Source organism: Oryctolagus cuniculus, chromosome 5 (assembly GCF_051225735.1).
Source record: "Oryctolagus cuniculus isolate XC-2025 breed Fujian yellow rabbit chromosome 5, ASM5122573v1, whole genome shotgun sequence".
NCBI lineage: Eukaryota > Metazoa > Chordata > Mammalia > Lagomorpha > Leporidae > Oryctolagus > Oryctolagus cuniculus.
This window is the reverse complement of record NC_142871.1, coordinates 128,523,931-128,547,073: the sequence shown is the minus strand read 5'-3', so window position 1 is coordinate 128,547,073 and position 23,143 is coordinate 128,523,931. Positions and strand designations below refer to the sequence as shown.

The 23,143-nt window shown below is 41.0% G+C and overlaps 1 protein-coding gene across 9 annotated transcripts in view; it reads left to right on the top strand.

Annotated features, from left to right (window-relative positions):
• The window catches only part of LOC100348238 (adenylate cyclase type 10), a 44,303-nt gene that overhangs the window by 1,775 nt on the left and 19,385 nt on the right, over positions 1–23,143 (top strand). For 7 of the 9 annotated variants that reach the window (XR_016234077.1, XR_016234081.1, XR_016234079.1 and 4 more), the window contains exons 3-16: positions 2,544–2,582; positions 3,335–3,478; positions 8,639–8,844; positions 9,123–9,213; positions 9,303–9,391; positions 9,964–10,155; positions 11,471–11,592; positions 17,629–17,705; positions 17,809–17,998; positions 19,155–19,210; positions 19,570–19,723; positions 19,884–20,073; positions 21,355–21,441; positions 22,639–22,910. Coding sequence is in view for 5 of the 9 variants with exons in the window: in XM_008262894.5 (XP_008261116.2) it covers positions 2,544–2,582; positions 3,335–3,478; positions 8,639–8,844; positions 9,123–9,213; positions 9,303–9,391; positions 9,964–10,155; positions 11,471–11,592; positions 17,629–17,705; positions 17,809–17,998; positions 19,155–19,210; positions 19,570–19,723; positions 19,884–20,073; positions 21,355–21,441; positions 22,639–22,910 (1,909 nt within the window). In the remaining 4 variants the exon portion in view is untranslated. Of the gene's footprint in view, positions 1–2,236; positions 2,439–2,543; positions 2,583–3,334; positions 3,479–3,788; positions 3,871–8,638; positions 8,845–9,122; positions 9,214–9,302; positions 9,392–9,963; positions 10,156–11,470; positions 11,593–17,628; positions 17,706–17,808; positions 17,999–19,154; positions 19,211–19,569; positions 19,724–19,883; positions 20,074–21,354; positions 21,442–22,638; positions 22,911–23,143 lie in introns of those variants that run through there. The other 2 variants (XM_089333239.1, XM_089333238.1) reach the window with 2 other exon arrangements.

Genomic DNA, 23,143 nt, shown 5'->3' with positions numbered 1-23,143 from the left:
ATGCCTTTTAAATACTTACATAGCATTCTCATCCTTTCTATAATTATTTCCATCATTCTAAGAATCACCACAACAGTTTGTGGCATCTCCTATAGATACTTGATTTTTTAACACTCCTTAACCCTGGGGAACAAGTGTAAAAGATTTCACTTTGTCATCAGGTTTGGATGAAACCAGAGTTACAAACTGTATTGCATAAATCTTATAATAGGGAAAACTGCTGGATACTAGGAACACAGGAAAGTAGGATCCAGCACCTGCCCTCCAAGAGTTTACATTTTAGTGGGACAGACAGATAAAAATAGAATTACTGTAGATTATACATTTTATTAAGGAAATAAACAGTAAAGTTGTTTAAAAATAATTCTAGGGTGGGGATTAGAAAATCAGAAGTATGAGACAGGGTGGTCATAGGATGTTCCTCTGAAGAGATGATCTTGAAACTGAGATGGATGAGGGAAACACCTTAGGAAGAGCTGGGAGTAGAACACTTCAGGTAGGAGAATACCAAGTACAAAGGTTCTGAGTCGGGAGAAGGCTTGCATCTTCTAGGCGCTAACAAGGCCAGTGTGGCCAGAGAGAGCATAGCTAGCAAGGTGGAGTGGCTTGAGGTTGGAAGAAGGCAGCTATAAGAACATCAAGCTCTGGAGGCCATAGTATGGAGTTTGAAAGATAGATTTTTGCATAAAGAAAAACTGTTGAAAGATCCTAGCAGGGGGAGTGATGGGCTCTGATTTGTGTTTGTTGAAACTCCTTCTGGCTGCCTTAATGGAGATTGGGTTATAGGGAGCTGGTGGAGAGTGGTAGGAATGGAAACTGGAAGAGGCAATCAAAACAGTCCTGGAGAGATGGTGGTGATTTGGTCTAGAGTCGTAGTTCTCAACCTCAACTGTACATTAGGTAACCGTCTGCAGAGCTGTTAAAAATTCGTGGTATCTGGGCTTTACCCCAAAACCAGTTAAATCAGAATCTCTTGGAATGTGTCCAGAAGTACTTTCTTTAAGATTCACTGGCAGTTCCAGTGTGCAGTCAACATTGAAGACTGTTGGCCTAGGTATGGCAGTGGTGCTCTGTGGGTATGAAATAGCTTGAAATGTTTTTCAGGTTCAACAGATAGGAGTTAGTGATGGATTGAATTTCAGTAGAAAGGGGTGAGAAAGGGGACTTGCAGTTTTGGCTTTTGTAAGTGAATTAATGATAGTGTCACTTACCAAGATAAAGAAGATTGAGCTTTGAGAAAAAATCAAGAGTTCTATTTTGAATGTATTAAGTTTGGAATGCCAGCAAGTCATTCAAGTGGGGAAGGCAATTTGCTGTGATTAAGACTGGAGCTCAGAGAATAGGTTTCTGTTAGAGCTGAAAATGTGAGTTGACGGCATAAAGATGGTACTTAAAATTAAAGACAGATTGAGTTCACGTGCAAAGAGTGTAAATAAAACAAGAGATCCTAAGATTGAGGCTTGAGGATCCCCAGGGGAAGTTTGTATTAGGGAGAAAGAATTTGTAAAAGAGAACTGTAAAGGAGCCCGTGAAGTGGGATATTACTGTGTTCCTAAAGCCAAAAGGGAAGCAAAGTTTTTAGAAGAAGGCTGCAGCTCACTGGGTTGAAAATGGTAGCCGTCAAGTACAGTATGGTCAGAAAAATATTGAATTTAGCAAGATGAATGCTGTTGATGACCTTGATAATTTTATTGAAATGATAGAGATGGAGGTCAGATAGGAGTGAACTGAGAAGATGGACTGTGGAGAAAAAAATCTTTTCAAAGACTTATTTTATTTGTTTGAAAAGCAGAGTTACAGGGTGGGTGGGGGAAGATAGAGAGATCTTCCATCCACTGGTTCACTCCTCAAATGGCTGCAATGGCCACGGGTGGGCTAGGGCAAAGCTGAGAGCTTCATCCAGGTCTCCGACATGGGTTCAGAAGCCCAAGGACTTGGCCATATGCCACTGCTTTGCTAAGCACATTAGCAGGGAGTTGGATCAGAAATGGAGCAGCTAGAATTCGAACTGGCGCCCATATCTTAAACCATTACGCCACAACCTGACCTCAAGAAAATATATTTTTTTTTAAAGTGAGTGGGAAATGAAGGAGAATAGTGTGTTTAGCCAATGATGTTGAGGTTTTTTTGTTTTATGTTTTGCTGTGAAGGTAAGAGAAAAATAGAGCTAGTTGTAAGCAAGAAATTATAAAGTCAAGCATAGGTGGCTTATTTTTGTTGGATTTAATTTTTCAAGATATTGATAGGAATGATCCAGTAGACTGAAGATAAGGAAGGGATTGAAGCTGCTGAGAAGGCGAGAAGGGGATAAGTCGCCATTGGGTGACTGTGAAGGCAGCAGTACTTCCATTTGAGCGAAGACGTATATAGGTATAGATGAATCTGAGGAGAAGAGGACAGAGCCTGAACCTTGGAATGACCAAACTGATGAGAACAGTGTAAGGAAAAACAGTAGGCCATTGTTTTGGACATATGTGATTCTGCTATGATCTGGTATCTCTGATTTTGACTTAGTTTCTTCTCTCTTCCTTACTTGATTTCAGATGTACTGTGTTTTGGAGGGGATATCCTAAATATCACAGGTATTTTTCAGTTTTTCTGGATATTTAAGTAAGGAATAAGTAAGTGAGTCAGGAAGACTAATTAGGTAGAATTTGGAATGTTTATTTAGCATTTCTTGATTATTTAATAGGTACTGGGCCCCAAGGATACAAAGATCCTATGCCTCAGAGGATCTCCCAGTCTAATGGGAAAACTTTGCCCATATTGAACTCATGTGTGCTTTAAATTTCATTTAGATTGAATGCCAGGAAAATAAGCTATAAATTTTTTTTTATTTTTTTTTTATAAATTACTCTTGAGAAAACTGATGAGAAATTTGGTCATTAATAGCAGAAACTAAGCATGAGATTGGAATCAAGAATTTTCTATCTGAAGAATTCTTAAGATCATTAACAGCTATATGGCCTAGAGTTGGCCTGCCTTCTCATTTAAAGTTACTAACATCAGCCATAAAATTAGATTTGATCTTGAACCTGTTTTTCGTGAACATCTGTGATAGTACCTGCCCCCCTCTGCTAGTATACTGGTAAAGGGAAGATGACCAAAAATGTTCTTAGGAACATATCAGCTTCTACCTAGTCATGTTTTGAATGATTTTGAAGCTTTAAAGCAATATATTAATCTAGCATAATATGTAGGTCTAAGAATCTTTTCTTGACACCCTACATGATATCTACACTGGATTGAGTTAATCTTCCTTATCGGGAGTTTTGCCTGGGACCAACTGAATCTAAATATTTGACCCCTGTCAACCTATCCTGTGTCCCTGCAGGGAATGTGCTCCTGGCACTCTGGACAGTGAAACAGAATCAACTGAGTGACATCATTACCTTGGTGGCAAAATGCAGTCTGGAGATACAAGAGAAATTTGGGATCTACCATACCAGAGAAGGCCAGGACCTACAGCTAAAGATAGGTAGTAGCTCTTAAAAGAATGATCCAAGTAGGGAGGAAAAAAATACCTGTAAAAATTTCAAAAGACAAATGACAAACCAGTGGAAAAATATTAACTCATATAGACAAAGGGTGAATTCCTCTACTATATAGAGAGCACCTAGAAATCAGGAAAAGACTAACATTCTAAGAAATATGGGCAAAGGACATGAGTAAATGGTACATAGACAAAGAAGTACATGCATTTTACTGTGTAAAAAGATGGACACCATGATTCATGGTGAGCAAAATGCCAGTTGAAAGTACACTGAAATATTCTTTCTTGTAAATAGGCAATAAGGCAATCATTCTGATGTTGGACAACACACTCCTGGTGAGACCATGAGGAGTTTCACACTGGTGGAATGAACAATGGTACAACTTCTGTGGAGGGTGATTTGGGTAATCTTTATCAAGATTACAAATACATTTGTTCTTTAACCCAGCAATTCCAATTCTGAACTTTATTCTATGGGTATACCTGCACATGAGTGAAATAAGGTTATTGATTATGGTATGATTTGTAATGAAAGATTGGAAGCAACCCATGTAGAGAAGACTAGTTAAATAATAAGTCTACTCAGTGAGATTCTCTGCAACTTTAGAAAGGCTGTTCTAATATGCCAGTATTGTCAAATATTGTTAAGCAAAAAAAAGTAAGATATAAAACACTGTTTACACTGTGCTTTCTTTTATGTCAGGAAAAAATAATTTTTGTTGTTTATATTTTATAAATAAACACAGGAAAGATGTAAGAAACTAGTAAAAATTACCTTTTGAGGGAAGATAGTAGAAACAAGACTTTATAATGTATATTATTTTAGGTTTTTTAAGATTTATTTATTTGAATGACAGAGTGACAAGGAGAGAGATCTTCCATCTACTCTTTTTTTAAGATAAATTTATTTTTTATTTTTTAGATTTTTTATTTAAAAAATCTGTTTCACTCCCCAAATGGCCACAATGGCTGGAGCTGTGCTGATCCAAAGCCAGGAGCCAGGACCTTCTGGGTGGTGGACCTTCTTCCAGGTCCCATGTGGGTGCAGAGGCCAAGGACTTGGGCCATCTTCTACTGCTTTCCCAGGCCATAGCACCCATATGGGATGCTGGCACTGCAGGCGGCAGCTTTACCCGCTGTGCCCCCAGTCTGCTCTTTTACTCCCCAGATGTTCACAACACACATGGCTGGGTCAGGCTGAAGTTTGGAGCTCCATCTTGGTCTCCCCACATAGGTGGCAGGGACAGAAGTACTTGGGCCATCACATGCTGCCTCCGTAGAGGCAGGAAGCTAGAAGTGCAAGAGGAGCCAGGACTTGGATGCAGGCATTCCAGTTTAGGATGTAGGCATCCCAAATGGGATCTTAACCCACTGTGTCACATCACCCACCCCTGTAGTTTACTTTTTGAAATATATTGTGAGGGGCCAGAGCTGTTGTGTAAAAGAAAGAAATATGTTGTGAAACATAATAAAAATTACAATCCAGTATAAGAAAAACTAAAAAAAATGCATCCAGAGGCCAAAGTTTCACCAATGACAGAGTCCTTATGAAAGGAAAGCTCAGTACACAAAGCTTCTTCACAGAAGTCTAGAAGCAGTAGTGAAAAATCATACACTTGGTGCCAGCACTGGAACATGGTAGGTAAAGTCACCGCCTGCAGTGCCAGCATCCCATATGGGCTCCAGTTCGAGTCCTGGCTGCTCTACTTCTGAACCAGCTCTCTGCTATGGCCTGGGAAAGCAGTAGAAGATGGCCCAAGTGCCTGGGCCCCTGCACCCACATGGGAGACCTGGAGGAAGCTCCTGGCTCCTGGCTTCGGATTGGCACAGTTCCAGATGTTGTGGCCAGTTGGGGAGTAAACCATCGGATGAAAGACTTCTCTCTCTCTCTCTCTCTCTGCCTCTCCTTCTCTCTGAGTAACTCTGACTTTCAAAAAAAAAAAAAAAAAGAATGTAATGTGTGTAAGGGCCGGTGCTGTGGCACAACAGGTAAAGCCACCTGCTGCAGTGCCAATATCCCATATAGGCACCAGTTCCAGACCCAGATGCTCCACTTCCAAAACAGCTCTCTGCTTATGGTCTGGGAAAGCAATAGAAGATGGCCCAAGAGCTTAGATACACCTGCGTGGGAGACTGGAAGAAGCTCCTGGCTCCTGGCTTTAGATTGGCCCAGCTCTGGCCATTGCAACCATTTGGGGAGTGAATCAATGGATGAAAGATCTCTCTCTCTCTCTCTGCTTCTGCCTCTCTCTGATTCTGCCTTTCAAATAAATAAATAAATATTTTAAAAATCTTATATAAGTAGGATTGTACAGTTGTATTTTTGGCTACTTTCAGCATAATTATTTTGCAATTTACCCATTTATACTGTGCATCAACAGTTCATTCCTTTATTGCAGAGTAATATTCCATTGTGTGTACAGTTTGTTTATCCATTCTTATTGATGGGCATTTAAGTTGTCAATTTTTGGCTTTTTCAAATAAAACTATTATGACATCTGTGTACAATCCTTTGTATTGACATATACTTTCATTTCTCTTGAGTAAATACCTAGTAATGGATATACTTAAATACTTAACTTTTTAAGAAGTCAGTCTTCTAAAGTGCTTGTGCATTATTTTGTATTCCCAATAGCAAGGTATGAGGTTCTGATTTCTCTTTGTCTTTGTCAACTCTTATTATCTGAAGAACTTCCTTTAATATTTCTTACAGTGCAAGTTTGCAGAAGATGTGTTAGTTCAGCACTTGTACTGTCTGAAACAGCTTTTATTTCCCATCTGTTTTTGAAATGTCTTTTCACTGAGTATAGAATTCCAGGGTGACAGTTTTTTTTTCTTTTGTATTAAAACCATTGTTCCACTTTTCTTCTAGTTTGCATGGTTTCCAATTAAAAAAACCTGCTTTCATCTTAATGTTTGTTTCTTTGTGTATAACATTTTATAGTCTTTCCTTTTACAATTCTGGCTATTTTTTAGATTTTATCACTGGTTTTCAGTAATCTGGTCATGATTTATACCTTATTATAGTTTTCTGTACTTTTGTGCTTAGAGCTCAGAGGCTCAGGATCTGTATGGTTTTAGTGGTTTTTTTTTTTTTTTCCAGATTTATAAAATGGTCTGCTGTTATTTCTTCAAATTTTTATCAGTTCTGTTCTCTCCATGTATGTGCATATTAGCTGCTTGTAGCTGTCCCACAGCTCACAGATGCTGTGCTCATTGTTCTTTTATTTATTTTTTCTCTGTTTGATTTTGGATAGTTTCTCTGTGCCTTCAAATTTACAAACCTCATCTTTTGCAGTGTCTAATGTACCTTTGATCATATTTTATTTAGTTTTCATCTCAGACATAGTTTTCATCCTTAACAGTTTGACTTGGGTCTTTTTAAATACTTTATGTCACTAGTTCTTCAGTCTTTTCTGTGATTTCTTAAAAACATTTAGTTATAATATTTAAAATGTGTTTTCTACTAATTCTGACATCTGTGTTCTCAGTTGAGACTCGATCAATTTTTCTCATTATGAGTCATGTTTTCCTCTTTTTTGCATGCCTGGTAGTTTTTGATGAGTGCCAGACATGAACTTTGGTGCTGTTTTTTTTTATGTAAATATTTCTATATATATCCTGAGTTTCATCAGGGATGTAGTGAATTTGATCCTTTCAGGAATGGTTTTTTAACTTTTTGGAGGAGAGACCAGGACAGTGTGTTATCACCCCATTCCTGAGGCAAATCCCTCCTGAATACTGTCCCTAATATCCTTTGGCTAATGGAAACAGGTATATCCCATTCCTATGTGATAGCAAGAATTGTTCCTTCAAATATTTTCAGGTGTTTTCCCCCAGTCTCAGGGAGTTTCTTCATATTCATTCACTTCTCAGTACTTAATTAAAGGCTTGAGAGGATCCAATATAAATCTCCGGAATTCTCTGTAGATTCTCCAGCTGTCGGTACTACTTACAGTGCCCTGTGAACTCTAGTCACCTGGGCCATCTCAGATTCCCATCTGTCTTCTCAACTCACGGAGTCTTCACAACATCTGGGCTTCCCCTTGCTGAGATGCAGCTTAGCAACTCTTTCCAGGTAGTAAGCTGGAGTATCAGAGCATTCACCTTACTTGTTTTCCATCTCTCAGGGGTCGCTGTCCTTTATTATCTGATGTCCAGTATCTTTTTTTTTTTTTTTTAAGATTTATTTATTTGTATGAGATACAGAGACAGAGAGATCTTCCATTTACTGGTTCACTCCCCAAATGGCTGCAACAGCTGGAGCTGGGCCACTCCAAAACTAGGAGCCAAGGAGATCCCCTCCAAGTCTTCCACGTGGGTGTGGGGGCCCAAGCACCTGGGTCATCCTCTGCTGCTTTTCCAAGCACACTAGCAGAGAGCTGGATCAGAAGTGGAGCAGATGGGGCTCAAACCGGCAGCCATATGGGTTGTCTGCACCACGGTGCCTGCAGGCCCCTGTTGTCCAGTATCTAAAAACCATTGTTACATGTATTTTCTCCAGTTCTTCAATTGCTCTGGGTTATTATGATACTATGTGTTATTCTGTCTTGGCTGAAGTACAAATCTTTGCCCTTCTAAAACTGTTTTGTCCTTGTTTTTAACTTCGGGTGGCTTAGCCAAAGACAGACTTCTCTTGGTTATAGTTACTTTTTCCCTAGCAAGCAAACCAGTTTTTCAGCTATATTAACAGTAGGAAATCTTCCAGGGCCAGAAAAATAAGTAGAATAAAAGTGTATAGCAACAGCCATGTCAGGTGAAATCCTGGTTGCCTACCACTTAGCTCTGGGTACATGTGATCACTGTAGTAGCAGTTTCTGAGTATAATCATTTGGTCTCCTGTCTGCGTTCTCCTGCTGTCAAGACCTAGTTGTCTATTAGAAGAGAAATTTGGAGACCTAGAATCTCTTCTTCCCCTGTGCAACCCAAGCTTGTTTGAATGTCTGTCTCTTGGTGTATTTAAGAGGAAAAAAAAATCTGGGACCAAGTGTCATTTGTAAAGGTGAGTTTACCCACGGCTTCTGGAACTGAGGCCAATACTTCTGATTCATAGAGCTGTGTGGGATTCCAGATGCCTCTTTGCATAGTTTTCCAGCTGAGTTTGGCTATTCTCCACTTGACTCTTTTTTTTTTTTTTCTGTGAAGGTCTGTCAGCAGGTCGGATATCCCAGGTTATTGTTGGAGATGAGCAACGGCAGTACTTCTTGGTGATTGGGCGGGATGTAGATGATGTCCGGTTAGCTCAGCGTTTGGCTCAGGCAAATGAGATCGTCCTGTCATGGAACTGCTGGAAGCTCTGTGAACAGTACATGTTTGAGGTGGAAATCATGAGGGAGGATGAAGCTGTAAAGGTAGGAGGCTGGCTCCACCCATTGCACTTCCTGAAAAGACCTACTACTACCCAGGGGAGTGCTCTTGTGGTGGTCACGTATTTCCCGACCATTCCAACAACCTCCTATTTTGGAAGTAGGTCAGAGCTGTTCTCCAGGAAGTTAAGTGGGACAGAACAGTAAGGTTGGAAAGACAAAGGGTAAACAGGGGAACTAGACTCCATAACCTCTCAGTTAAAGGGCCAAAGGTGATCAGGCTGGTGGGTGGGCACAGAACTGAGCAGTTTTCTTTTCTGTAGTTAAGAGATATGAGGATCATTGACCCATTTGATTTTGATGAACATTTTGACAAGTGCCTCAATTATCTACCACACTACCGTACAAGCACTGGTAAGTAGCTATGTCCTCTCTACCTAAACCCCAAACTTTGAAGATCAGTTTTCCACATGGCCAGAGACATTTTGTTTTCCTTTCCTCAGAGACTCTAAGAACTGCCCTGGAATTGGATCCAGACTCTGCACTTGAGCAAACACTTCGGAAACACATAATGACCAATCTTTTGAAGAAGGTTATATCCTAGTTCTTGAGTCATCATGTAGACTGTGTGTGTGTGAACAGGTGTACATTTATATGTAACTGTTTTTGTATTGATCCAGTTCAACTGCTCCCCATTGTAATCTCAGTAGATTTCCCCATCTGTACCAATATAACTACTGCAATGAACACGTTTTACTATATTTAGGTTTCTCAATCCTAGAAAGTAAAAACCATATTTGATTTTCAGTTTATCCTTCAGGAACTTAGAACACTATAACAGGGTTTAGACTTTGTGCTTGGTAAATATATACTGACTGAATATAGGAGTATGTGTAAATCCCTTGCTAAGAGACAAAATGACTAATAGAATTGGACATATCAGACTAAGTCTTAGAAAATATAAAAACATGGGAAAATTTCACCAGTGAAATAGGTTTAAAGTTAGTTTTAATTCCAAGTGTAGTGGTTTATGTATCTATGCCTCTGAAAAATGACACATGAAAGTTATTTCCTCGTACTCAACATAAAATGTACAATTAAAATACCCAAACATAATGCTGACAGTTGAAGATACAGTCAGGGTAACGCACTGTGTCTTTGTAGATTGATGAAGGCCAACCAATGGAGTATGTATCTGAACTCCGTACAGTGACTGTGGTTTTGATCAGCCTAGAGTTCCACAAGACAACGTGGGTGTTGCATTTGTGTCATCTTATTCAGGAGGCTGCTTTATACATCTCCACAGTCATTGAGAAAGGGGGTGGCCAGCTGAGCCGGATCTTTATGTTTGAGAAAGTAAGTACAGAGGAGCTTGACCCATTAGCATTAAAGTAAGAAGTAGTAAGTCTTATGTGACCAGCTTATCTTCCATATAACATAAGCATAAGTCAGATTTTCAACTTCTTATTTTGTAACAACTATAATATTACATTAAAATTTCAGCTGATAGTTAGAGATGGAGTGTTCTAGTTAACTTAATGTTCAGGCTTAAGGTTATCCTCTGTATTGTTTTTTATTCAATTCTTTTTTGAAAATCCTTGTGAAAGAATAGTATGTAGCTTTATTAACAAAGTCAGTGTTACACTTTTCTCAAATGATTGAAGAGCTTGGAAAAGGGTAGCATTTTTTTTTAATATTTATTTATTTATTTGAAAGTCAGAATTACACAGGTGGCGAGATAGAGGGATAGATCTTCCATCTGCTGGTTCACTCCCCAAATATCTACAACTGCCAGGGCTGGATCAGGCCCAAGGCAGGAGCCAGGGGCTTCATCTGGGTCTCCCACGTGGATATAGGGGCCCAAGCACTTGAGCCATCTTGTGCTGCTTTCCTCGGCACATTAGCAGGGAGCTGGATTGGAAGTAGAGCAGCTGGGACTTGAACTGGCACCCATATGCGGTGCCAGCACTGCAGACAGCACTTAACCTGCTGAGCCACAGCACCGGCCCCAAAGGGCGTTATCTTAATATTTGACATCATAGGTGGAAAAATGTGAGCAGGGATACTTGGCTGAAGGCATATACTAGCAATTGAATTTTTGAAAAGATACCCGTTTTTCTTATCCTTTAAGTTTCATTTCTTTGAATAGGCAGCTAAATCAAGATACATTTTTAAAATTTATCTTTTAAATTCATGTATCAATTTTTTTTCTTTTTTGAGAGAGAGACAGAACTCCCCCATCCACTAGTTCACACCCTCAGATGCTTGCAACAGCTGGGGCTGGACCAGGCTGAAGCCAGGAGCCAGGAACTTAATCCTCCCATGTGGGTGGCAGGGACCCAAATAATTGAGCCATCACCTACTGCCTCCCAGAGTGCACATTAGCAGGAAGTTGGAATCAAGAGCAGAGCTGGGGCTGGAAACCGAGAATTCCGGTATGGGTGCAGGTGTCCCAAGAATCATCTTCACTACGAGGCCAAACATCCACCCCCAACATATTTTTTTAAATGTTCATGTTGCTGTGGCCCATTTCATGAATCCTGAAAAATTCTCTCTTCCCAGCAGCAGACCAGGCAGGATAAGATCTGGCTTATTCAAAAGAGTTGATTTAGTTGAGGTAAGCCATGTTCCTTCCCCAAGTAAACTTTTCTTTCTTTGTCGTCTATCCCAGGGCTGCATGTTCCTTTGTGTTTTCGGCCTTCCTGGGCATAAGAAGCCAGACGAGTGTGCACATGCCCTGGAAAGCTCCTTCCACATCTTCACCTTCTGCTGGGAGAATCTTACTGAAACCAAGTGAGGAGGAAAGTGGGGCAGAGGAGCTTCTCAGGCCCCAGGGGGCTCTTCAGGCAGGGTAGGAGGTAGTAATAAGTAGCAGAGGGTGAGGTGTACAGAATTGCCTAGAGAAGAGAACATATAAGAGAAGTCAGCAAGCAGGATTTATTAAATAATCAGTAGATAAAAAGTCTATACTGGACACTGATGGAAAATAAAAATACAGGTGTTATCTAAGGGAGCAGGAGGGGGGAAAAACAAAATGCTCATAGCAGGACTCAGGAACACTGCAAAGGAATAAGCAGATGTGTAAAGTAATATAACACAGATGACATGTTTGCATGGGGAGTGGCTGCTAGTCTACAAGGGGGAGCAGAGAAGCTGTGGGAGAATGACCTGGATGGAAAGGACCACAGCTGGTTCACTCTCTGACTTTCGCTCTTGATCTTTCCTAGAACCTGTTGCTTTTTCTGATCTCACACTGAACAAATCTTTTCCCTCCATACCCACTCTACCCCCACTACCTTCTATGAAGGAATAGAAGAATCCATTTTCCCACCAGTTGTGTTATGAAAACTTGGAGTTTTCAAATGACTTTTTTTTAGTTGTATTTATTTTATTTGAAAACCTGGTGGTAGGGGAAAATTATCTCCTATCCATGATTCACCCCCACCCCCATGCCCCCTGCCAAATGCTTATAACAGTTAGGGCTGACCAGGCTGAAGCCAGAAACCAGGAACTAACACAGTCCCATTTGGGTGACAAAGACTTAACTACTCCAGTCATCATCCACTGCATCCTAAGATGTGCATTAGCAGGAAACTAGAGTTGGGAGCAGAGCCAGGACTGGAACCTAGGCACTCCAGCATGGGATATAGGCATCCCAAACAGCATCTTAACCAGTAGGTCGAACACCTGCCCTGACTTTTCTTTTTAATAGAAAGCTATGTGGAAAGTATATGCTGATGGAATTTGAGAAAGTTATTTCCAGTGTTATTGAGTCAAATATTAGTTTGCTTGCCATAACTTGAAGTGAATAAAATTATATCATGCATGTATATCATGCTTTAATTCTTATGGAACACTTTAGTATATGCTACTGGTATGAAAATTTTTATCCCTCTTTTACATATGAGGAAACTCGGGCCACAGAAGAGAAGTTATCAGCAGATGAGTAGAGCTGAGCTGGTAATGAAACCCAGATCTTCAGATTTCAAGTCCTGTGTTGTACCATTAACCCACAGCTGCCTCTTATAAAATGCAAATGCATTTCCCAAAGAATCACATATATTTTTTATGTGGTGTAATTGTGGGGACATAAAATGTAAATTCTGGAAAGAATTTTAGAGATTATCTGATCCAACTCCTTACTTTACAGATAGGAAAGATGTTATAGTTGCTTAATAGATGCTGAAACTCTTAGCCCAAGGCACAGTGTTGTTATGTTTTTCAGGACTGCTGGAATCTGTAGATATGCCTACAACCCTTTCCCAGTCTTATCTCTAGTATGGATATGATCGGCCACCCCTTCCTGTGCTAGTCTGTTCTGTTGAATTTTGCATTTACCTGTGGCCTTCAGAGATCCTGCTATTGGCGCTTACTCTTGAATGCAACAGTTATGTCTTTGGCCTTTAGAGGCTACTTTACTATACCCTTAAGGTTGCCTTCTGTGACTTGTAGGCTATCATTTTGGTGTTATTTAGTTTAGAATATAATAGATGTTAAGAACTGTCTAGAATACTAGAGTTCATTAATTTGACTTCCTTAATTTAAGGAAACTAAAATCCAGAAATATTATGCTGGTAAGCGAAATAGAGTAATAATGTCAGAGCCTGAAAGCTAAGTGTCAAGACCAGTGGTTTTTCCTTGAAAGTGCTAAATCAGGCTTTCCCAAAGTGTGTTTGTTAGAATATTAATCCCCTAATATACTCCTAAAAGTAAATACGATTGGGAAGTGATACAAACTATAACTTCATTCTCAGAAGTTCCCAGTATCTATTAACATATTAAAGGTTCTGAGAAGTCACATAGTAAAGGAATTTATTATATCTAGTTTTACTCAGCATCTCCCAAATTTAGTTTATCCCCATACTTTTCTCCAGGCAGACCTGTAAACATCCAGAAGAACCAGTGTCCTGAGGAACGTATGTGGGAAATGGTGCCTGTGTGACCTCAGTAGCAGATTCTGGTGCTCATGCCTCCCTGCATCACAGCAGCAGAACTCAGACCCAAAGCTACTGTCACCTTGGGCATCTAATACTCTGATAAATACCTTCCATTTTTAGCCCTTTTAGAGGAAAGAGGGTGATACCCTGAGTATATCTCTAGGATACTTTAAAAAAAAAAAAGATTGGCCAGCGCCGCGGCTCACTAGGCTAATCCTCCGCCTTGCGGCGCCGGCACACCGGGTTCTAGTCCCGGTCGGGGCGCCGGATTCTGTCCCAGTTGCCCCTCTTCCAGGCCAGCTCTCTGCTGTGGCCCAGGAGTGCAGTGGAGGATGGCCCAAGTGCTTGGGCCCTGCACCCCATGGGAGACCAGGAGAAGTACCTGGCTCCTGCCATCAGATCAGCGCGGTGCGCCGGCCGTGGCGGCCATTGGAGGGTGAACCAACGGCAAAGGAAGACCTTTGTCTCTCTCTCTCACTGTCCACTCTGCCTGTCAAAAAAAAAAAAAAAAAAAAGATTTATTTTATTTATTGGAAAGACAGAGTTACAGAGAGGCAGAGGGAGAGAGAAAGGTCTTCCATCTGCTGGTTTACTTCCCAACCAGGACAGAGCTGGACTGATCCAAAGCCAGGAGCCAGGAGCTGCTTCCAGGTCTCCCATGTGGGTGCAGGGGCCCAAGGAGTTGGGCCCATCTTCTACTGCTTTCCCAGCCAGGGCTCAAACCAGTGCTCGTATGAGATGCCAGCACTGCAGGTGGCAGCTTTACCCACTATGCCACAGCACTGGCCCCTCTGGGATGCTTTTAAGATGTAGAGAGTTCAGTCTCAGAATCTCATCTCATGGTTCTTGGTACCAGAAGCACATATGTAATTACATATATAGAATAAAAGGTATCTTTATCAATGGACAAGGTTTTTAAAAGAAGGAAAGGATATAGACTGGCAGAAAGAACAAGGAGGACTTAAAAATAAAAGAAAAAGTAAGTAAGTGAGAAAACTATCATTTGTTTCATTATCATTGTCTTGTTAATAGCTGAGTTTCTCACATGCATAAATGCATCCATTCAACAAGCCTTTGTTAAATATAGCCATGAGCCAGTTACTGTGCTAAGTAGGTGCAGTGGACATAAAGAGAAATAAGATACTACCATCTCAGCTAAGTAAGCAACTCACTTGAATATGGTAAAAGTTGGTGCAGGAAGAAAATGCTATAGAAGCTGCAACAACTTGTTATAAGATAACTTATAAAGATAACTTTTCAGCAGGTTGAGAAGGAAAGTAGTTCATCAAGTAGAGAAAGTGGGAAAGGTTATTTTCAGTAGAGGAAACTTGACACACTAGAAGATTTTTAGGCTTGCTCTTTGTATGACAACAGAACTGACTGCCTAGTCTTCCCTCAAGTGTCTCTTACTCACCCTGAGGCAGTGAGCCCAGTAAATGAACAAAGTCCCCAGTCTTGTTCTTAGGGAAGGTAGGAGAGGTTTGATGGTGGAGGAGGCAATAATGTTGGCCCTGCTGCCACTTTTGCATGCTCTTTCTGAACCATTGAAAATTGTGTTTTGTAGATTTAACTTGAGACTAATTATGCCACATTGCAACCTCTTTGTCCATCCATGTGTCTTGTTTCCTGCAGCATAAATATTCGTATCAGTCAAATCTGTTTATTCCATGTTATGACAAGTTAGCCATTGCCACCTTTGAGCCTCTCTCTCACCTAAAACTGTGTCCCCTCAATTTGAATAATTCATATACCCAGTGCTAGCCTAGATAGAAGCACTTCTTTCACCTCTTCCTACTCCAAACATTATCTGTACTCCAGCCATCTTCAAGAACTAAATTTTGCACAACCACACTAGGATTTTCAAAGACTGTGCCTTTCCCATTGGATCGGAGGCTGTTAACCCCACTTTAGTAGTGTCTTCAACTTTCGAGGCCTGACAAAATACCCTCTCCTTTATGAATACTCTTTCTACTCCTCAGTATGAGTAGGTGCATCCTTTTTGTTTGCTCTTAATGTGTTCTACTGATCACTAACGTGTAATATTTGTCTTCCTGACAGAAATGTCTCTTCGCTTCCCTAATCTCTACTGCCCCTCCCTGGAACCTCTCCAGGGTAGGATATTTTTAACATCTAAGTACTTGGAATGTGCATACCTCTCAATACTTGTTGAATAGATAAATATATGCGATATGCATGAAGGAAAAATATACTCATTTTAAATAATGTATTTCAAAGATTAATTTGCTTTAGGAAGCCTTCCATCAGCAGTCCTGACATTCTTGATTATTCTTTACTCTGACATTCTTGCACTATTTGATTCATTTACTCTCTGTTGTCATCTCTTTAGTCATTTGGGGGCAGCAAAAATGGTAGCATGGTATACTAGAGGCAGCATGGTACAGTAGAAATAGCATTGGTCAGAACAGGTCCTTGACATCGTGGTTGAGATGCCCATGATCCACATTGTGGTGCCTGGGTTTGATTCTTGGCTCTGGCTTCTGATGCCAGCTCCTGCTAATGTAGACCCTGGGAGGGATCAGTGATGGCACAGGTAATTGAGTCCCTGCCACCCACATGAGAGACTTTGATTGCATTCCTGGATCCCTGACTCGGCTCATCCCAGCCCCAGCCATTTAGGGAGTGGGCCAACAGATCAGATCTCCACCCTCCCACCCCAATACAAATAATTTTTAAAAAAAGGTCTGGGAATCAGGAGACCTGGATTCTCATTCTAACTTAACTCTACTGTTCACTTCTGCTGTATAATTCTGCGAAGCTAATTAACTCCTTTATTTTTTTCTCTTCTTAAATGATATTAAAATATTTGCCTTACCCACCAAACAGGTTTGTTGTTGATTACCTCTCAAAGGATCAGATGAGGTACTAAGTTTGAAAGTATAAAGCATCTGACAGAGATTTAAAAAATCTTTTCCTATGGGGGCCAGCACTGTGGTTCACTTGGTTAATCCTCCGCCTTGCAGCGCCAGCATCCCATATGGGCACCGAGTTCTAGTCCCGGTTGCTCCTCTTCCAGTCCAGCTCTCTGCTGTGGCCTGGGAGGGCAGTGGAGGATGGCCCGAGTGCTTGGGCCCCTGCACCCACATGGGAGACCAGGAAGAAGCACCTGGCTCCTGGCTTCGGATCGGCGCAGCGCCGACCGTAGCGGCCATCTGGGGAGTGAACCAACAGAAGGAAGACCTTTCTCTTTCTCTCTGTCTCTCTCTGTCTATAACTCTACCTGTCAAAAAAAAACTAAAAAAAAAAAAAAAAAAATCTTTTCCTAATAATAACATCCCAATTAAAACTCCTGAAGTAGGAGTACCATTTTGTTCCTTTGTTTACCTCCTAGTATTAAGAACTGTGTACCAGTCTTGTGCTGCAGACAGACAGCAGCCTCTGGCCTTCCCTATTCTCAGCTCTAAAACTAGACTTCTGGGCCAGTGCCGCGGCTCACTAGGCTAATCCTCCGCCTTGCGGCGCCGGCACACCGGGTTCTAGTCCCGGTCGGGGCGCCGGATTCTGTCCCGGTTGCCTCTCTTCCAGGCCAGCTCTCTGCTATGGCCCGGGAGTGCAGTGGAGGATGGCCCAAGTCCTTGGGCCCTGCACCCGCATGGGAGACCAGGAAAAAGCACCTGGCTTCTGGCTTCAGATCTGCGCGATGCGCCGGCCACAGCGCACCAGCCGCGGCAGCCATTGGAGGGTGAACCAACGGCAAATAGGAAGACCTTTCTCTCTGTCTCTCTCTCTCTCACTGTCCACTCTGCCTGTCAAAACTAAAAAAATAAATAAATAAATAAAACTAGACTTCTGGATCTGAGGGGTGGCAGAGATCTAATGCCTGACATGGAGGCTTCTGATGGTATTTACCCATTGTTACTTTTTTGATCCCCAGGCTTGTTTCCATCAGTATCACCAATGGACCAGTATTTTGTGGTGTGGTTGGAGCAGTAGCAAGACATGAATATACAGGTAGAATAGGACATTGGATGGTTAGCTCTGTGACTTAAGGGATGAAGGTAAGGAATTAGTCAAAAAATTCTCCACTCTTTTCTTTATTGTCTGCCTGACACAGTTATTGGCCCGAAAGTGAGCCTTGTGACCAGAATGATAACTGCTTATCCAGGTTTGGTGTCCTGTGATGAGGTAACATATCTGAGATCTATGTTACCTGCTTACAGCTTCAAGAAACTCCCAGAGAAAATGATGAAAAACATCTCTAATCCAGGAAAGATGTATGAATATCTTGGTCACAGGAGATGTGTGTAAGTATTATTGTGTGATGGTTCATTCCTGTCTCTTACAAAGAGCATAGAAATAAGTTTTCAATTATATGGAATTAGAAAGATGCTGCTAGTTCTAGCCTTCTGGAATAAGACACATAACAGAAGGGTTGTCTGAGATCTTCAGCTTTTATGTTTAGCTTTTAGCTAGTTCCTCAGTGAACTTTGTGCCTTGCAACAACAGCAAGATAGTAGCAATGTCACTAATCCAAATGTTCTTTTTCCTTTGTACACTTTGCAATTTATCCCCATGAGCCTGGAAAAACCAGTAATATTCCATCTCCCCTCTCTGTCCTCACAATTTTTACTTTTAAAAAATACGTTGTAGGCTGGCGCTGCTGTAGCTCACTAGGCTAATCCTCCGCCTCTGGCGCCGGCACACCGGGTTCTAGTCCCGGTCGGGGCACCGGATTCTGTCCTGGTTACCCCTCTTCCAGGCCAGCTCTCTGCTGTGGCCCAGGAGTGCAGTGGAGGATGGCCCTGCACCCGCATGGGAGACCAGGAGAAGCACCTGGCTCCTGGCTTCGGATCAGCGCGGTGCACCGGCTGTAGCACACTGGCCACGGCCATTGGGGGGTGAACCAATGGCAAAAAGGAAGACCTTTCTCTCTGTCTCTCACTGTCCACTCTGCCTGTCAAAAAAAAAAAAAAAAAAAAAAACACGTTGTAGTATGATGGTATGATGGGTTAAGCCATTGCTTGGAACACCCATAACCCATATAGGAGTGCCTGGGATCAACTCCCACCTCTGCTTCTGGTCTACCTTCCTACTAATGTGTACCCTGGGAGCAATAGATGATGGCTCAATTACTTGGCTCCCTGCCACTCTTGTGGGAGACCCACATTGAGTTCTGTGCTCTGGCTTTTCCTGGCCCAGCCCTGGCTTGTGGGCATTTGGGGCATGAACCAGCAGATAGAAGATTACTCTATCATCATGCCTTTCGAAAAAAAAATAAGTAGTTATACTTTTTTTTAAAAAGTTTGCTTCCTATAGTGACTCCTCTTTGAGCTCTTTTAGGAAAAAAAAAAACCTTTTTATACAAAACTACTTTTCAGTTGTCTGAAAATAGTTGTATAGGAGAATTGTTTCCTGAATCTATTTCTATTAAACAAATATACCCACCTTTTTTTCCCCCAGAATGTTTGGAAAGAGACATTTGGCCAGAAAGAGGAATAAAAATCACCCTTTGTTGGGTGAGTGTTCTTTTCCATTTGTTCTTATTAATCCATTATCTTTTAACAGTGTAAAACTTTGAAGATTAAATTATTATAGAAAGTTTTACAAAAAATTGAAATTATCTAGTAGCTCCTGTGTCAATGGTAACCAGATGTTCTGAATATTATTACTTGGGTTTTGGAACAGACCTTCAAAATGTACACATGTCTGTTTAGTCCAGGATTGACTTGCTAGAAAGAGCTGCAAGGCCCTGGGATTCTGCCAGGCATTCTGTTGGGGTGGGAGGAGGTATTCTAAGAATTAGCCTTGCAAATTATTTCAAATAAAGTGCCTACCAAAAGCACAGGAGTGTTTGGTTCCTCTGATCCCTTTATAGATCGAGAGAAAGAACTGGAAGCCTTTAGAGTGGCACAGCAGGGGTGTTTACACCAGAAGAAGGGACAAGCAGTTCTGTATGAAGGTGGAAAAGGCTGTGGGAAAAGCCAGCTATTGGCTGAAATAAACTGTCTGGCACAAAAGGAAGGGTACAGGTAAAGACGTAGTCTGACACTGTCAGAGTCTACTTCTTTTGGGGCTTCTTTCCCTTGTTGGTGAAACTCTTGTGTCACTAGATTCAACAACCTTGGACTGGTGGAGGAGTAACCTCTGTGTGGGTCAGGGAACTCCCGGTGACCAAGTGACATTCACCAGGGTGTTGCCATTGGAGCTGAAGGAAGCAGATTCCAAGCAGTGCTTCTATGCCATCCAGACCCTCATGGCCATCTTCTTTGAGATTGACACATGCCCAGGCTGTTACCGGCAGGAGTGCCTCCACAGACAGCTCCGTGGGATAGTGGAAGAACCACTTCACTGCCTCTTCAATGACCTCTTCTTTGTGAAGGTAATGGAGGCAGTGGCTTCCTGAGTCGGGTTATGGTTTTCCAGAATTGTTTTCTCATTGAATACTCCTAGGCCAAATATATTTATCGGGAGATGGGAGGAGGCAGGTATTCAAAAATTCATGTAAAATATTTACTATGTTTACTATGTGTGGATTTCAGTTTTTGCCACAGAGTAAACCTGTCATCTTATTATTCTTAGTACTTGTTTTCACAAACCTTCATGTGTGTGTGTGGCCTAGGAGTACATAGTAATGGTAGAGCTGAGATTTGAAATCCCTTTGACACCAAAACCCAGGCTTTCTCATTTTTGAGGAAAATTAATTCTATGACTGACTTTCACACTTGCTAGTCCTGGTGCAAATCATTCAACTTCTTTGAGTCCTACTTTATTTATCTTGAAATGATTTACTTTATAAGGTTTTTGCATGAATTCTAAAGAGGATAGTATATAAGATAGTATGTTGTAAATTTTAAAGTGCTAAGAATATTAATTGATCTGACCCATAGTGCATCCCTAAGAATTATATCCGTGTGTTCGTGAATCAGTCGCTGTTTTTCAGTCTTCAACCCTAACTTCCTATTTCCTAGCCACAGAATCTATCACTTGAACCAGCATCTGAATTTCAAAAGCTACTAGTGTCTAGGGTTTATGTGGTCCCAAATAGCAAGCAGACTGAAAAATTCCCTGGTCCACAATTCCATTTATTCATCCTCCGTAACTCCTTCTAATCTACCCAGCCTTCAGAGTATTAAATTTAGTGGAGAATAGAAATACTAACATTTGTCCACTCCCTCAGCATAGCCCTCTGTTTAAGCTAGGCCTTTTGGGGGGTGCTAGCCCTTGCTAACTTGTCTAACAGCAGTCTCACTTTGGCTGTCAGATCCATGGTCGTTCATGTGCCTCATCCTAGCGCAGGAAACAAGGTTAGGCAATATGTGTTACATCTCTTTCTGACAAGACTCATGTACACATCCATCCTGGTAAACTTGGCTTAACTGGGGTTTACTTAGAGCTGCCCAAAGGAAGTCAAACCTTCATTTACTCCTTCGTCAGAGTCTGCTACAGAAAGGAGATAGATTTCTGTCTGTAACTTTCAATGAGCTTCCTGTCTCTCCCTCTTAACTACATGTGAGGGTTGGATTGGCCTTTGTATCTTACCCAATCTTCAGAAACCCATTCTCAATCAAAATGGAATCATTTTCTGTTTCTTTTGGAGGAACTGCCTATTTTTATTAGGTTGTCTTTTTGAATGCTAATATATAATAATTTTCCTGGTCAGTTTCCCTTATCTTTCAAAGTTTCGCACATGGATGATTTGGCCAGACAAAAGAAGGTGAAGTCGTGTTTTATTCAAGTGCTTCAGGAGGTGGGTAATTTTGTTACACACCATTAACCCTTAATATGTAGAAATGGTTTATACTCATTTTAATTCATTCATATCACATCTTGATTTAGGCATTTCTTGGCCTATTTGTTGATTTTTCATTGTTTGAATCTGTCTTTAACCTTGCATTCATCCAACAGCACATCACATTATACATGAAAAGCTCTTAGTTCTTTCTTCATCCTGTTTCTTAATGAAATTTTAGTAACTTAATTTAAAACAGTGGTTTCCAAATGCAGGGTAGATAGCTGTTTTACTATTTATTAAAAATGCAGATGCTCAGGCTCTATCTCAGGATTGTAGAATCAAAAATCTCTGGGCAGAAACTGATAACACCATTCTTGAAAGCCATTTAAACATAACTGGTCAAATGTTGATGATATGCATTCACTGGACCAAGCAATTCTACTCTTGGGTATGAAATGCTGCTCACTGCAGTGTTTATTTATGAAGGCCTGGTAAGCATTGGCATGAACACCGTGGAGTAAAATGCAGATGTTAGAAATGAGGGAATGGATGAAAACACAGCTATACAGCATGATCTTAAGACAGTCCTGTATAAAAAGAGAAATACTGATATCTGTAATACAACAGCATTTATATAAAAGCAATTTACTTGATAAAACAATAATGCTTATTTTATGAGAACACTACACAAACCAAAAGCTGTATAAGAAACATATTAGAATGGTCGCCTGAGGCAGTGGGGAGTATAATGAGAAATCTGGATAAAAGTGATTTTAAAATATTTTTAAAGTCTGTATGAGTGTGATGCCTGGTAATTGGTAGTGTTGGCAAGCACTCCTGGGTGCAACTTCTTTTGGAAATTGCTGTTTTAAAGTATTATTAATTCCCACACAGGATGAAGTCTTGGCCAAAATTAAATATTTGAAAGCTTAATTTTGACTTAGAGAAGAATATTTTAATGCCTCATTTAATTTTTCAGTTATTGTCTAAAAAAACTCAGTATGCTTCTTTTGGAATTAACCATACAGGCTGTATTTTATATTTGTAATGTAAAATGTTACCTGGACTTAGGATGTGTTTTACTCTGAAAACTCCATCCTTTTTGTTGGCATTTTATTTAATTTGTTGGTGTGAAATTCATGGGAGGTTTGAAAACCAAGATACTTCATTTCTAATCAGAGGTTGTTATTGTTTCTTTGCTATTATTTCCAGGCAGTGAGGGAAATACCACTGATTTTCCTCATTGACGAAGCTCAGTATATGGATGCAGCTTCCTGGGCATTCTTGGGATCATTGCTGTCCAGTGTGCCCATCATCATATTGATGACGTTGACCTCTACCAACACCCTTTGTTGCTGGGCCCAGCACTTCCTGCAGAGCCCTCAGGCTGTCCTTGTGCCCATTTCGAAGTTGGCAGCAACATCACTGTTGAGAATGGCATGTTGGGAACTGGGGGTGGTGAGCATCCCCCAAGAGCTACAGACGTGAGTGACTAGGATCAGCTGGGCAGTTCATTAAGGGAGGAGCCAGTGCTATAATGTGTATAAATGAGAAGGCCCAGGTCTCATCAGAGTTTTGGGGGAGAGAATGGCATTAGTAGCCATGGTGAAGCCCAAGACTAGCTTTAAGGGAGACACGGTCCTTGCAAACTAGTAAGGAACTACCTCCTTGGGCCATCCATTCAGACTTTCCAAGGACAGTTGGGTTTGTATGGCTT